This window comes from Dendropsophus ebraccatus, chromosome 3 (assembly GCF_027789765.1).
Source record: "Dendropsophus ebraccatus isolate aDenEbr1 chromosome 3, aDenEbr1.pat, whole genome shotgun sequence".
NCBI classification, from domain to species: Eukaryota; Metazoa; Chordata; class Amphibia; order Anura; family Hylidae; genus Dendropsophus; species Dendropsophus ebraccatus.
The window spans coordinates 96,539,152-96,552,376 of record NC_091456.1 but is presented as its reverse complement, the minus strand read 5'-3'; the positions used below and the strand labels follow the sequence as shown (position 1 = coordinate 96,552,376).

The window sequence follows — 13,225 nt, the reverse complement described above, 5'->3', positions numbered from 1 at the left end:
TTTGCCACCTGGAACAGAGGAACATGTTATTCACCCCTGCTCACCATTTCTACCGCAATAGCCAATCCCCCACCACTTTGCATGCTAACAATGCAGTATAACTGGAAAGGGATGTCCTAGCTTTCACCACCTTAAAGGGCAACTCCAGCAAAAAAAAATTTGGCTTTTAAATCAACTGGTATCAGACAGTGCCAGAGATTTGTAATTTACTTCTATAAAAAAATCTGACACCTGCTGAATAGAAAGATTTATTTTTTTTGCTGGAGTTGCCCTTTAATTAAAAGAGATTAGGAGTAACCATGGCTGTTTTGAAGGGCATCATAGCAGCCACATGTTCTGCCTCTAGTAAGTATACCAAGAACAAATAAAAAATCACATGATAATAGATATATTATGTTAGCTATCACAGAGACAAATAAATACTGAGATCAAACAGAGAGACCTTTATAAAAACAACAGAGACCATTTTAAATGTCTTTAATTATTTTGAGTCAGAAAATGCTGGACATTTAGAAAATTTGCAGAATTAACTAAAAAGGCCAGAAGGTATGGCAAGTGTCTTCGCTTAATAAGATCCCTAAAGCTATAAAGGGTGACACAAATTTATTTATAATTTATGAGAAACTGTTAAAGTGACTCTGTACCCACAATTTGTCCCCCCCCCCCAAACCACTTGTACCTTCGGATAGCTGCTTTAAATCCAAGATCTGTCCTGGGGTCCGTTCGGCAGGTGATGCAGTTATTGTCATAAAAAACAATATTTAAACTTGCAGCCTTGTGTCAAACAGCCGTGGCTTACAGTATCTGTGCCCTAACTTTGCACCACCCCTCCTTCCTCTTCTCCCCACCCTCCTCATCATTAGGAATGCCCCTGGAACATTTTCTCCTGTGTGAACATTGCACAGGTGCCTTAACGATCCAGCCCATGTGCCGGGCTGACACAGCTGAGGAATAGGAGACAATCTGCCTGGAGCATTCTTAATGATGAGGAGGGTGGGGGGAGGGACAGACAGGGTGTGCCAGCCTAATGCATACACAATCTAGGCCACGTTTGGCACAGGGCTGCCAGTTTAAAAGTTTTTTTAGGACAATAACTGCATCACCTGCCGAACGGACTCCAGGACAGATCTTGAAATAAAAGCAGCTATCTGAAGGTACAAGCGGTTTGGGGGGGGGGGGGGGGGGGTCAGATTGTGGGTACAGAGTTGCTTTAAGTTAAAAATCCATACTTAGGCTACGTTCACACACAGTATTTCCGTCAGCCCTTCGTTCAGCATTTTTTCCAACCAAAACCAGGAGTGGAATTGGCAGGGTAAAATTATAATAGTAAGATTTGCATGGCTTCTATGTTTTCAATCCACTGCTTTTTTTAGTTGAAAAACAGTGACAGAAATACTGTGTGTGAACATAGTCTTAAAAATAATAGTCTGTTATTACATTAGTAGTTTAATAAAGATAACATTTTTCAGTCTTTTTCACAAAATAGAATTTCTGAAGGCATAATGTATAAGGCTATGTTCACACAACGTATCAGACCGGCCGTTCCGTGACCCCGGCCGGGTCACAGAACGGCCAGTCTGCCCGGATCATTGCAGCTGGTACTTAAGTACCTGCCGGATGATCCGTCCGGCCGCAGAGCTCTGATACGGGCGCATCAGCGCGTGCCCGCATCAGAGCTTCCCATAGCGCACAGTGAAGCGAGCGGCTGAAGCCGCTCGCTTCACTGTGTGAACTGACAGGTCTTTCTGCGGCCGGAATTCACTGAATTCCGGCCGCAGAACACTGACATGTCAGTTATTTGCGGCCCCCGTATGGGATCCCGGCCGGAGCGTATACGATGTGTATACGCTCCAGCCGGGATCCCATATCAGATAAGGTTATGTTGCGCTCCGCAAAAAGTGCCATCTGCAACAACGACCGTACTTTTACGTAGTGTGAACATAGCCTAACAAGGATAGGAAAGTGAATATTGCAAGTGTTATAACAGATCTGTAGAACAATATCATTTAATTTTTAAATTATCTGAAAATTAAATAACAAAAATGAAAAAAATACCTAAATTTGTTTTGATGGAATTTGCTAAATCCCAGAATAACGGACCACAAAATATTTAGAGGAAGGGGATCCTTCTGTGTTTCAGCGTCTGATTTTGCACTGCAAGGTGGCTAAACTGATACACAAAAGATGATATACAAATAAAATGTTCTTACATGTTTCTCAGTGAATTAAATACAACGTTGATTGAATGAAGTCGTCTCAGCCAAAAAAATCCAGTACACATCTTGCAGAAGGCCCAAATCTGAACAAACTTAAAAGAAATCTTAAAAAAAAGGCTGAGATTTTGCATTATAACTGCTTAAAACAGTCAGTCAAGACCCTTTTACTCAGCCTTTTTTACTTTTCTTTTTCGGGTACCCTCATTTAGCTCTTCTTTGGATTTTGCACTTGAGTGGGGCACCTCATGGCTATCATGATGATGGTGGTGGTCTTCATGGCCATTATGGTCACCATTTGCAGAGCCAAAAAGGATAGGACAAATGCAGTTTTCCAGAAGAGCAAAAGGTGAGCCATGAGAGTGTGTTGCTGTCATGTAGATCTGTATAGAGGAAAAGGAAAGCATACAATAGTAGTCAACACACAGGGTCATGTGGTTTGTTCCTCCTTTTCCATTTATTTAGAATACTGGGGAAAAACTGAAAATTCTGAATGTATATATACGTTCCTACACTGACTGGGGCTTTGTGATGTAAGCCGGATGAGACAGAGCTATCCCGCTTACATCTGTGTCCAGCGTCAGAGGTAATGAGAGTCAGCTGCGATCCCACAGCTGACTCATTAACCCCTTAAATGCCACGATCTACAGCAATCACGGCGTTTAAGGTGCTCAGTGACAGATCAAGCATCTGTCACTGAGTGATCGGGGCCCCCGCAGCACTGCTGCGGGGGTCCCGATTGCATGTGCCAGCAGACAGGGTAACCTTCTTCCCTCCGTCCTGTCAGTTCGTCGATCCATGTATAGAGTCTGTTCTCAAGCAGGCTCTATACATATATCAAAAATAACACCGATCTATGCTATGGCATAGCATAGGTCATTATATGCAGTCTAATGATTGCATCTTTTACAGTGATAAAAGTGTAAAAAAAAAAAAGTAAAAAAGTGTAATAAGGTTTTGAAAAGTATTAAAAAAAAAACCTTATAACCTTCCCTCACAATAAAAGTTTAAAATACCCCCTTGCCCATTATAAAAATAAAAATATAAATAAATAAATGAACACATTACATATTGTAGCGTGTGGAATTGTCCGATGTAATAAAATATAACATTATTGTTCCCGCACGGTAAACAGCATTAACGGAAACAAAAAAAAAAACGCACCAGGACTGCTGATTTTTATTAAATTGTAGATCACAAAAAAATTAATAAAGAGCAATCAAAATTTTTCTTTTACACCAATATGATATTAATACAAACTAGAGATCATGGAACAGAAAATCACGCTCCAACCAGCCCCGTAGGTGGAAAAATAAAAGCGCTATGGCTCTTAGATGGCGGGGATTTTGTGCATCAAAGGGCTCTGTCTTAAAGGGGTTAATTCCCCTTTCCCAGTCCTAAAAAATCCCACCTAGGGTCTAATCATGCTGATTTCTGCTGTCACCACATCTTATTAGAAATAAGGGCTATATTACACAGGACCATTATAGTTTGAAAAATCGTTAGATTGTTCGGATTTAAACAATAATCATTTTGTGTAATAGCAGGCAACGATTAAATGACCAACAAGAAATCGTTGATGATTCGATAGAATCTGGACCTATTTTCACCGTTGATCATTTACAAATAGTTTGAACACCATTTGATATAATAACATGTCGTTTGGTCATTTCCTAGTCTATCAGAAAGGAAAGGACGAGCACAAGTAACAATCATCATCCTGTGTAATAGGGTGAACGATTTAAGATTGTTAGTCATAGCGGTCGTTTGAGATCGCTTATCATTAATCAGCGAAAATGATCCCATGTACTACCACCCTTATGGTGACAATATACCTTCAACAACTGAGAGCCGAACAATTGTTATGCCATCAATTATCTTACTCGTCCACCCCATAAACCCCCCCCCCCCCCCCCGTCCTCCTCACACACGAGTGTTCGGCCTGGCCAAGCATTCCTGTGTTCTCTATGGGGAGGGGTAAGGCTAGGTTCACACTGCGTTTTCAGCATCCGTTTAACGCATCCGTTTTTTTGCAAAAAACGCATGAAAAACGGATTGCAAAAAACGGATTCATTTCTGTGCATCCGTTTTTCCATTGACTTCCATTATAAAAAAAAACGGATCCGTTTTTTTTGACGGACCAAAAAACGTTGCTGACCCTATTTTTCTGGACGTTAAAAAAAACGGATCCGTTAAACGGATGCTGAAAACGCAGTGTGAACCTAGCCTAAGCTGCAGCCAGAGAGCTCTGGCTGCAGCTTATCTCTCAAAGAACAAAGGATTCAGGCAGTGATTTTCCATCACGCCCGTCCTCTATCTTCACCGACATCATCAGTCATGTCAACAACAACTGAATCCGCTGCAAACTGCGAGTGCGCTTATAAAAGCTCCCTTAGATATTACAGCTACAAAGAGAAAACTGTAGTATTATATTAGGAGTATTATATTAGGATTTATACAGAGGACCATAACAATATTCAGTCTTCAGATCCACTGATTCAGTGTTCAGTCTTCAATGTTGGAATGATCAAGGACACCCCTGCATCGCGGGGATTTTAGACAGCAGAGGCTGGGGATTGAGCCTTCACATGAAGTCTCTGTTAAATTTCCCCGGAGGAGGAAGGCCAGGAGAGGGGGTTGGGGTGTGAGAACAAAATACAATGAACCATCCCGTGCCTGTGTCTGGCCACTTCCGGGTCTCGTTGATGGCCGATGTCATTTTCGTCCGGCATCCGGGTACATCACTTGCTCGGCTCCTCCCCCTGCCATCATGGCCCCACTGATGGACTGCCTGCTCAGCCAGTCAGTTACTGTGGTGGTGTACTGATTTAGTCACTGATTGGCTGAGCAGGCAATTCATCAGATGAGTATGTGACATTGCAGCTGAAGGAGCTGCAAGAGGCCAGCGCCTGTCAGCAAAACCCTGAATCGGTGCAGTGGGGAACAGGGATTGGTAAGTATACTTTGTTTATTATGTTCCCACAACCCCCTGCCTTCCTGTCATTTTTTAGTTTAACAGGACTTTTCATTTAACAATCAGAAGAAAGTATATGGGGAAACGACTGCATTAAATGGAGATAAAACACTTGAAAATTTGATTTACAAGCTATATTCATACCTTGCAAGTAGCCATAAAGAGAGTAAAGAAGAAGATGAGGTATGCTTTGGAAATAGGTAACCAGTGGGATTGTTGCAGAGTAAACAAAATGGCACCATACAAACTGGCCTTAGTTGGGCTGTAAAGGACAAAAAAGGAACATTATAGGTTAAATTATTAAGGGACACCAAAAAAACAAAAATATAGAAACGATACATTAATTAACTACTGGGTTAGTCGACCAAGTTTTGTGCAAGAAGAAAAAAATCAGCTCTTGTCTTTAAAATTTTATATTCTTTATTCTCATTATATGACCTTTTTCATGTATTAAGAATAAAGAATCTGGAATTGTCAGGATTTCCTGTCTGGTGGTCCGCGGATTATTTGTGTGCATGTAATCTGACCATGTGCAGACCTGACACTTGAGCCCCTATTCCACGGGGCGATGCTCCTTGTTCTCCGCTCGCTGCCGCCACTATTCCACGTGCCGGCAGCGAGCGGGCGAGTACGGGAGGGGCCGCAGGGAGCTGCGCTAGATCTTTAATCTTTTGAGTAATTAGCTAAGCAAGTATATTAAAGGATATTTGGATTTTATGTTAGTGACTTACAGATGACTTGGTTTATTATGTTGTTTTTGATTTAAAGATGTAATGTAAAACATGTCCTAATAACCGTTTTTATATGTAATGCCCATATAATAGTCTCTTTCTCTCTTAGGGTATGTTTACACTGAGTAAAATCATTAGAATCCCACCTTCCTTGGTGTCCTACAGTATCTCTATGGAAGGGCTCGCGCACCTCCGCTTCCATCGCTCTCTGCTGAAAGAATCGACATGTCTGCTGATTTTACTCAGTGTGAATGCACCCTTACTGAATCTCCTATGATTATGTATTTATTAGGCTATGTTAGGCTAACAGAAAAGGGTACCCCCCTCCCCCCTTGAGACCCTGCATTGTTATGTTTAGCATGTAGCAGCTGCCAAGAGCATTTCTTTAGAACACCAAGAAACATGCAGCTAAATAAAATGTGCACTTACAAGGACATGTGAAGAATTTCATTGGTCTCTGGCTTCCAAACACCACGCAAAAGCTGTTCCACATTGGACATGAGAGCTACACCAGAACCTATGAGCAAACCAAGCAGTTAAGTACAGTAATTAAACCTTGAATACCTTGAATCTTAAATATACATTATATAATCTAATATTAATACCAGTAAGGGTCCTAATACACAGCCGATTATCAGCAGACAGGAACCCTCATGCGCTAAAAGGGTCAACAAGTGCACAATGGGCCATGTTAAAGGACCCTAAGATCTAGTTCACATTATGGTTTGCATCCTATTGAAAGGTAGCCTTTACTGATTATTATCAAAAGTCTTGTCAGTCATTCTGGGAAACATTTTTTTTACCCCACCAACTTCCCCTCTAGCTGCATTTGCTTTAAAAGGGTACTCCAACATCAGGTTAAAAAAATACAACATACTGCAGAAGCTTAAAACATAGCTGTCTGCCCCAGTTCTTTAGTTCTGTGTTTTGTGGTTGTACTCCTTGGTTGAGCAGTTGCTCAGTTCTACAAGTCCCAGAATGCATTGCTTTCACTCAGCTGTCAATCACAGTCCTCCCACCTCGCCTGCTCCCCTCCCCCAACATTTTTCCCAGCATCTCATTTCACTGCAACACTGGGGATGACAGATTCGATTTGACATGTACTGGATCCGCAGCGGATTTCACGCTGCGAGTTTGCAGCGAAATCCGCTGCGGATCCTGTACTGTGAAGCTGAGTGGGTCCCATACACACAGCGGATCCGCTGCGTGTATGGGACCCGGCCCATTTAACACCCCCCCCCACCACCAGCCGCCCGCAATACTAGCCCCTTTTAACCCCCCGGCCGCCTGCCCGCAGCCCCGAGCATACATTACCTGCTCGGCGCCGCAACTGTGTGTGACTGGGAGTGTAACGCCTGGAGTAGTGGATCCACTGTACCGTCACCAGCGATGGCACTAACCTCACCAGGGAGCGGAGTCTAAGGGGCCGCTGGTATTCACCAGAGCCTGCCGCAAGGCGGGATGGACTTGCTGCGGCAGGCGACCCCCAGGTCGCTACCCCTGGCTTGGTTGCTAGTGACGGCAGGCGAGGCGTGGCAGGAGCAGTAGGCAGGAGATAGTGCTGGCAGAGGTCTGTAGGTGTAACCGCAGGTGACAGGCTGAACACAGGAGCAATAGAGTGACAGGGGAGCAGGAACCAGGAACAAGGACTAGGGACCAGGTAGCGGATAGGTATCAGGAACAAGGACTTGGGACCAGGTAGCGGATAGTAATCAGGAACAACAGGGGGCTGGGCCAAACGCTATGGGAAGCATGTAGAGGCTCCAACCACTGTAGTGGGGCAGGGCTGGAATATATAGGGAGTGATTGGTGCAACTAACCAATTAGGGGCGGACTGGCCCTTTAAATCCGAGACAGCCGGCGCGCACGCCCTAGGAGGCGGGGACGCGCGCGCCGGCCGGCACAGACGGAGACAGGAGCGGAGGAGAGGTGAGGCGCCCCCAGGGGCCGAACTAGCAGCAGCGCCGGGTCCCTGCACAAGGACCCCGGCGGCTGCATGGGGCAGGAGGAGGTCGCGGCGGCGGCCCGGAACACGGGACGCCGCCGCGGCCGTGACAGGGAGCAAGGGGAGCCGGGAGTGTCGCACACAGCCGCGGCACCGAGCAGGTAATGTATGCTCAGGGCTGCGGGCTGCGGGCGAGGACCCATTCAGCTTCACAGAACAGGATCTGCAGTGGATTTCACTACACACTAGCAGCATGAAATCCGCTGCGGATCCGGTACGTGTGACGCTACCCTAAAGCAACATGTTACAAAAGACCTCTGGGGGAAGGGAACCACCCTTATTTTTCTCTTTTTAATTTAGCATTTTTTCAATGTAACTGAGACCTCCATAGGAGCCTTAGTTAGAGGGGAAAACAGACCCTTGTTCATCTGGGTCAATTTTGCTACACTATGCTAAGGTAGACCCCATTATATGCCAATGGAATCCATTTGACCAGAATTTAACAATTTCAAGCTAAGGAAGTGACAGTAACAGTAATGTTGACTGTATAACACCAAGATTATGCCGGTGGCCATAGGCTCTGTTTAACGCCTCTGTTGACTGTTCCTTCCCATATCAGATCCACTGATTTGTATGCCCCAGTAATTATATTCCCCTGTATCCAGTCACAAAGACACTTGTAGCTAGTAATAATGCCTCCATCTATAGTAACAATGCCCCCTGTATCCAGATACAATGCCCCTGTATCCAGGTATGCTCACTGAAGTCAAGTATGCCCTTTGTAGCCAACAAACATAGCAGATAAAGGGAACGCTGGTGAAGTAGAGCAAGCGACAAAATATCAAGTGCATCTATGGAAGATAGCTGCCTATTTAAATATCCCACCTTTGATTTCTGCAGGAGTGCCAGGCCGTCAAATACGCCCTGCTTTTTGTGCCCCTGGCTGCTGATATAAATGATGTGAACAGCAAACATGGGCAGCAGTTTAAAATATAATTACCTGTTTACATAGTGACATCTAGTGGTAAAACGATACTATAATATCATTTCACCTTAAAGCGACCCTGTACCCACAATCTGACCCCCCCAAACCCCTTGTACCTTCAGATAGCTGCTTCTAATCCAAGATCTGTCCTGGGGTCCGTTCGGCAGGTGATGTAGTTATTTTCCTAAAAACAACTTTTAATCCTACAGCGCTGTGTCTAACGGCCGGGGCTTACATTTGTATATACATTAGGCTGGCACCACCTCTATGTCCTTCCTCCCCACCCTCCTCATCATTAGGAATGCTCCAGGAACATTTACTGCTGTTTGAGCTTTGCACAGTATTAACGATCCAGCCCATGTTCATTATACACACAGGTGGGGAATAGGAAGCAATCTGTCTGGAGCATTCCTAATGATGAGAAGGACGGGGAGGAGGGACAGAGAGGTTGTGCCAGCCTACTGCATATACAAATGTAAGCCCCGACCGTTAGACAGAGCGCTGTAGGATTAAAAGTAAATTTTTAGCACAATAACTGCATCACCTGCCGAACGGACCCCAGGACAGATCTTGGATTAAAAGCAGCTATCTGAATGTACAAACGGTTTGGGGGGTCAGATTATGGGTACAGAGTCACTTTAAAGAAGCAGTTCACAAAAAATTATTATCATCGGCCCCCCGGAAGGTGCTGGCACGTATACTGACCGCAGCTGATTGGTGTCGCGTGACTCCTCTTCTCTGTCTCGTAATTGAACGCTGGAAGTCATGTGCTTCCATAGAGAATGCATTGAAGCATGTGAGTTCCGGTGTATAATCACAGGACAGAGAAGAGGAGTCACAGCAGAGGCGCATATGAACGCACGTCGGATTTGAACAACGCAGCGGGACCAGAACGGTGCCACGGGACACCGATCAGCTGCGGTGAGTATACGTGCTAGCGCCTACCGGAGGGGCCAATAATAATTTATTGCGAACTGCTTCTTTAAGGTTGATATTTGGTAAAACTAAACATAGAGAATACAGTATTTAGCAACTGAGTGAGCAGCGCTAATTCCCTAGAAAAATTTTATAAATTTTCAGTTTATGGCTAGATGAGATCTGATCCCATTTATGGCACTAAGTACAAAGCTCCCAGTTACATACTGTGTACTCTGAAGCAGATGCATGCTCACTGCTAGAGTCTGATTGTTTGGCATTTGAATAACGGTGGCTGAGGAAGTTAGATGCAGCCCGAGGAAGTTAGATGCAGCCCGAGGACTATCAGGTAAACATCAAATGGATGGATGTTAGAGAAATAACACACAGCAACCATTGCAGGAAGAACACAAGCTCATGGTGGAAGCGTTATGGTCTAGTGAAGGTTTTTAAAACATGACCAAGGCTTTCATATACTACCCTAGGCTATGTTCACACTATGTATGTGTGCGGCTGTATTTTTTATGCGGCTGGAAATGTGCGGCTGAAACTACGGCCGTGGGAAACAATAGACATGCGGCTGAAAACATATGGTCATTTACTTGGAAATCTGGTTCAACTAAAAATAACAAATAAAATCTTAAGAAAGAGATGCAAACACCTCTGGGATGCATCTGGGAAAGCAGGGAAACCGTTTACATGAATTGCTATTACCGGGGTTTGCGATCCTCTGCAGTATGCCGATGCCTCTCATGGTTAATATATTGAATTAATAAAACACATTTTCGTTGTAATAAAGTCCCTTTCATTGTTCAATAATTAAATGTAAACGAATCCATCATTTTGCAATTAAATATACTGTTAAAATAAATATATATATAAATAAATAATAAATTTATATATATATTTATATATATATTTATTTTTTGACAGTATATTTAATTGCACAATGATGGATTCGTTTAAATTAAATTATTGAACAACGAAACTGATTTTATTACAACGAAAATGTGTTTTATTAATTAAATATTAATTAGTACAGGAAGCTCCAGTAAGCCGTTAATTCATATTGCCGGCAATAGAGAATTCTGTACTAATCATCACTTTACTTTAATTAAAGCATCAAATGTTTCTTCTAATTATGTTATCACAATAGCATTATTAGAAGAAACATTTAGAATTATATGTGCGTTCAGCTGATTGGCTGATCGGCTGAGCGCACATATAATTAGCGGGTCCGCAGCACAGTGACTTCATTGTGCTGCGGACCAGCGAAGAGGACACATCGGGGTGAGTATACAGCTCTCCCCACCCCCTCCCCTGCACTGCACCCCTCCCAGCAAGGAAGGGGGGTCACTTAACCCCTTCCTTGCTAGGATGGGTGCAGTCTGACATCAGTCTGGCCCCCAAGGGGTTAAGGGGGATGCAATACATCCTCCCTTAACCCCTTGGGGGCCAGACTGTAAGCAGCGATCTGTAAAGATGCTGCATACTGTAAGGTGCACAACACCGCTCACAATGATGGGTGTTCTGCTCCTGTTTGTGTGTTTTTTGTGTGTTTCTCCCTTTTTGTTTTTCAGATATCGGTATCCTGTGGATTACGTCAGATTCCGTGGACTACGTCGATGACCAGCGGTTGTTTGTTTTTGTTTTTTTTTAATAAAATGGTCAATGAGGGGTGTGGGGGTGTTTTTATTTGAATAAAAAATGTTTTAACTTGTGTCTTGTCTTTATTTCTTTACTTTATAGACTTAGTAGTGGAAGCGGTCTAATAGACGGAATCCATTACTAAGTCGGGGCCTAGTGTTAGCCGGTATAAAATGGCTAACACTAACCCCCCATTATTACCCCAGTACCCAATGCCACCAGGGGTACTGGTTAGAGCCGGGTGCCAGTGGTCCCGGAGCGTCAAAATTGGCGCTCCTGGACCGGGCGGCAGCAGGCTGGTAAGATTTAGGCTGGGAAGGGCCTAAACCAATGGCTCTTCCCACCCTGGTGTTACCAGGCTGCTGTCGTTTGGTTTTTAACCCGGCTGGTTATAAAAATAGGGGGGACCCTATGCGGTTTTTTTAATTATTTATTTAAAAAAAAACGCATAGGGTCCCCCCTATTTTTTTAACCAGCCGGGTTAAAAACCAAAAGACAGCAGCCTGGTAACACCAGGGTGGGAAGAGCCATTGGTTTAGGCCCTCCCCAGCCTAAATCTTACCAGCCTGCTGCCGCCCGTTCCAGGAGCGCCAATTTTGACGCTCTGGGACCACTGGCACCTGGCTCTTCCCAGTACCCCTGGTGGCATTGGGTACTGGGGTAATAATGGGGGGTTAGTGTTAGCCATTTTATACCGGCTAACACTAGGCCCCGACTTAGTAATGGATTCCGTCTATTAGACGGCTTCCACTACTAAGTCTATAAAGTAAAGAAATAAAGACAAGACACAAGTTAAAACATTTTTTATTCAAATAAAAACACCCCCACACCCCTCATTGACCATTTTATTAAAAAAAAAAAACAACAAACAACCGCTGGTCATCGACGTAGTCCACGGAATGCGACGTAATCCACAGGATACCGATATCTGAAAAACAAAAAGGGAGAAACACACAAAAAACACACAAACAGGAGCACAACACCCATCATTGTGAGCGGTGTTGTGCTCCTTACAGTATGCAGCATCTTTACAGATCGCTGCTTACAGTCTGGCCCCCAAGGGGTTAAGGGAGGATGTATTGCATCCCCCTTAACCCCTTGGGGGCCAGACTGATGTCAGACTGCACCCATCCCAGCAAGGAAGAGGTTAACTGACCCCCCCTTCCTTGCTGGGAGGGGTGCAGTGCTGGGGAGGGGGTGGGGAGAGCTCTATACTCACCCCGATGTGTCCTCGCTAATTATATGTACGCTCAGCCGATCAGCCAATCAGCTGAGCGCACATATAATTCTAAATGTTTCTTCTAATAATGCTATTGTGATAACATAATTAGAAGAAACATTTGATGTTTTAATTAAAGTAAAGTGATGATTAGTACAGAATGCTCTATTGCCGGCAATATGAATTAACGGCTTACTGGAGCTTCCTGTACTAATTAATATTTAATTAATAAAACACATTTTCGTTGAAATAAAATCAGTTTCGTTGTTCAATAATTTAATTTAAACGAATCCATCATTGTGCAATTAAATATACTGTCAAAAAATAAATATATATATATATATATATATATATATATATATATATATATATATATATATATATAAATATACACTTATTTATATATATATTTATTTTAACAATATATTTAATTGCACAATGATGGATTCGTTAGAATTAAATTATTGAACAACGAAAGGGACTTTATTACAAAGAAAATGTATTTTATTAATTTAATATATTAACTATTAGAGGCATCGGCATTCGGCATCATTGCCGGCTATTTTTGAAGTACTCCGTACGGACCGCCTGTGTCA

At 43.4% G+C, this 13,225-nt stretch overlaps 1 protein-coding gene across 1 annotated transcript in view; it reads right to left on the bottom strand.

Annotated features, from left to right (window-relative positions):
- Positions 1-462: 462 nt before the first annotated feature.
- TMEM38A (transmembrane protein 38A) overlaps positions 463-13,225 on the bottom strand; it is a 34,237-nt gene continuing 21,474 nt past the window's right edge. The window contains exons 4-6 of the mRNA XM_069964424.1: positions 6,348-6,435; positions 5,332-5,449; positions 463-2,596 (exon numbers count right to left, since the gene is read on the bottom strand). Coding sequence (XP_069820525.1) covers positions 2,381-2,596; positions 5,332-5,449; positions 6,348-6,435 — 422 coding nt within the window. The 3' untranslated portion in view covers positions 463-2,380. The remainder of the gene's footprint in view (positions 2,597-5,331; positions 5,450-6,347; positions 6,436-13,225) is intronic.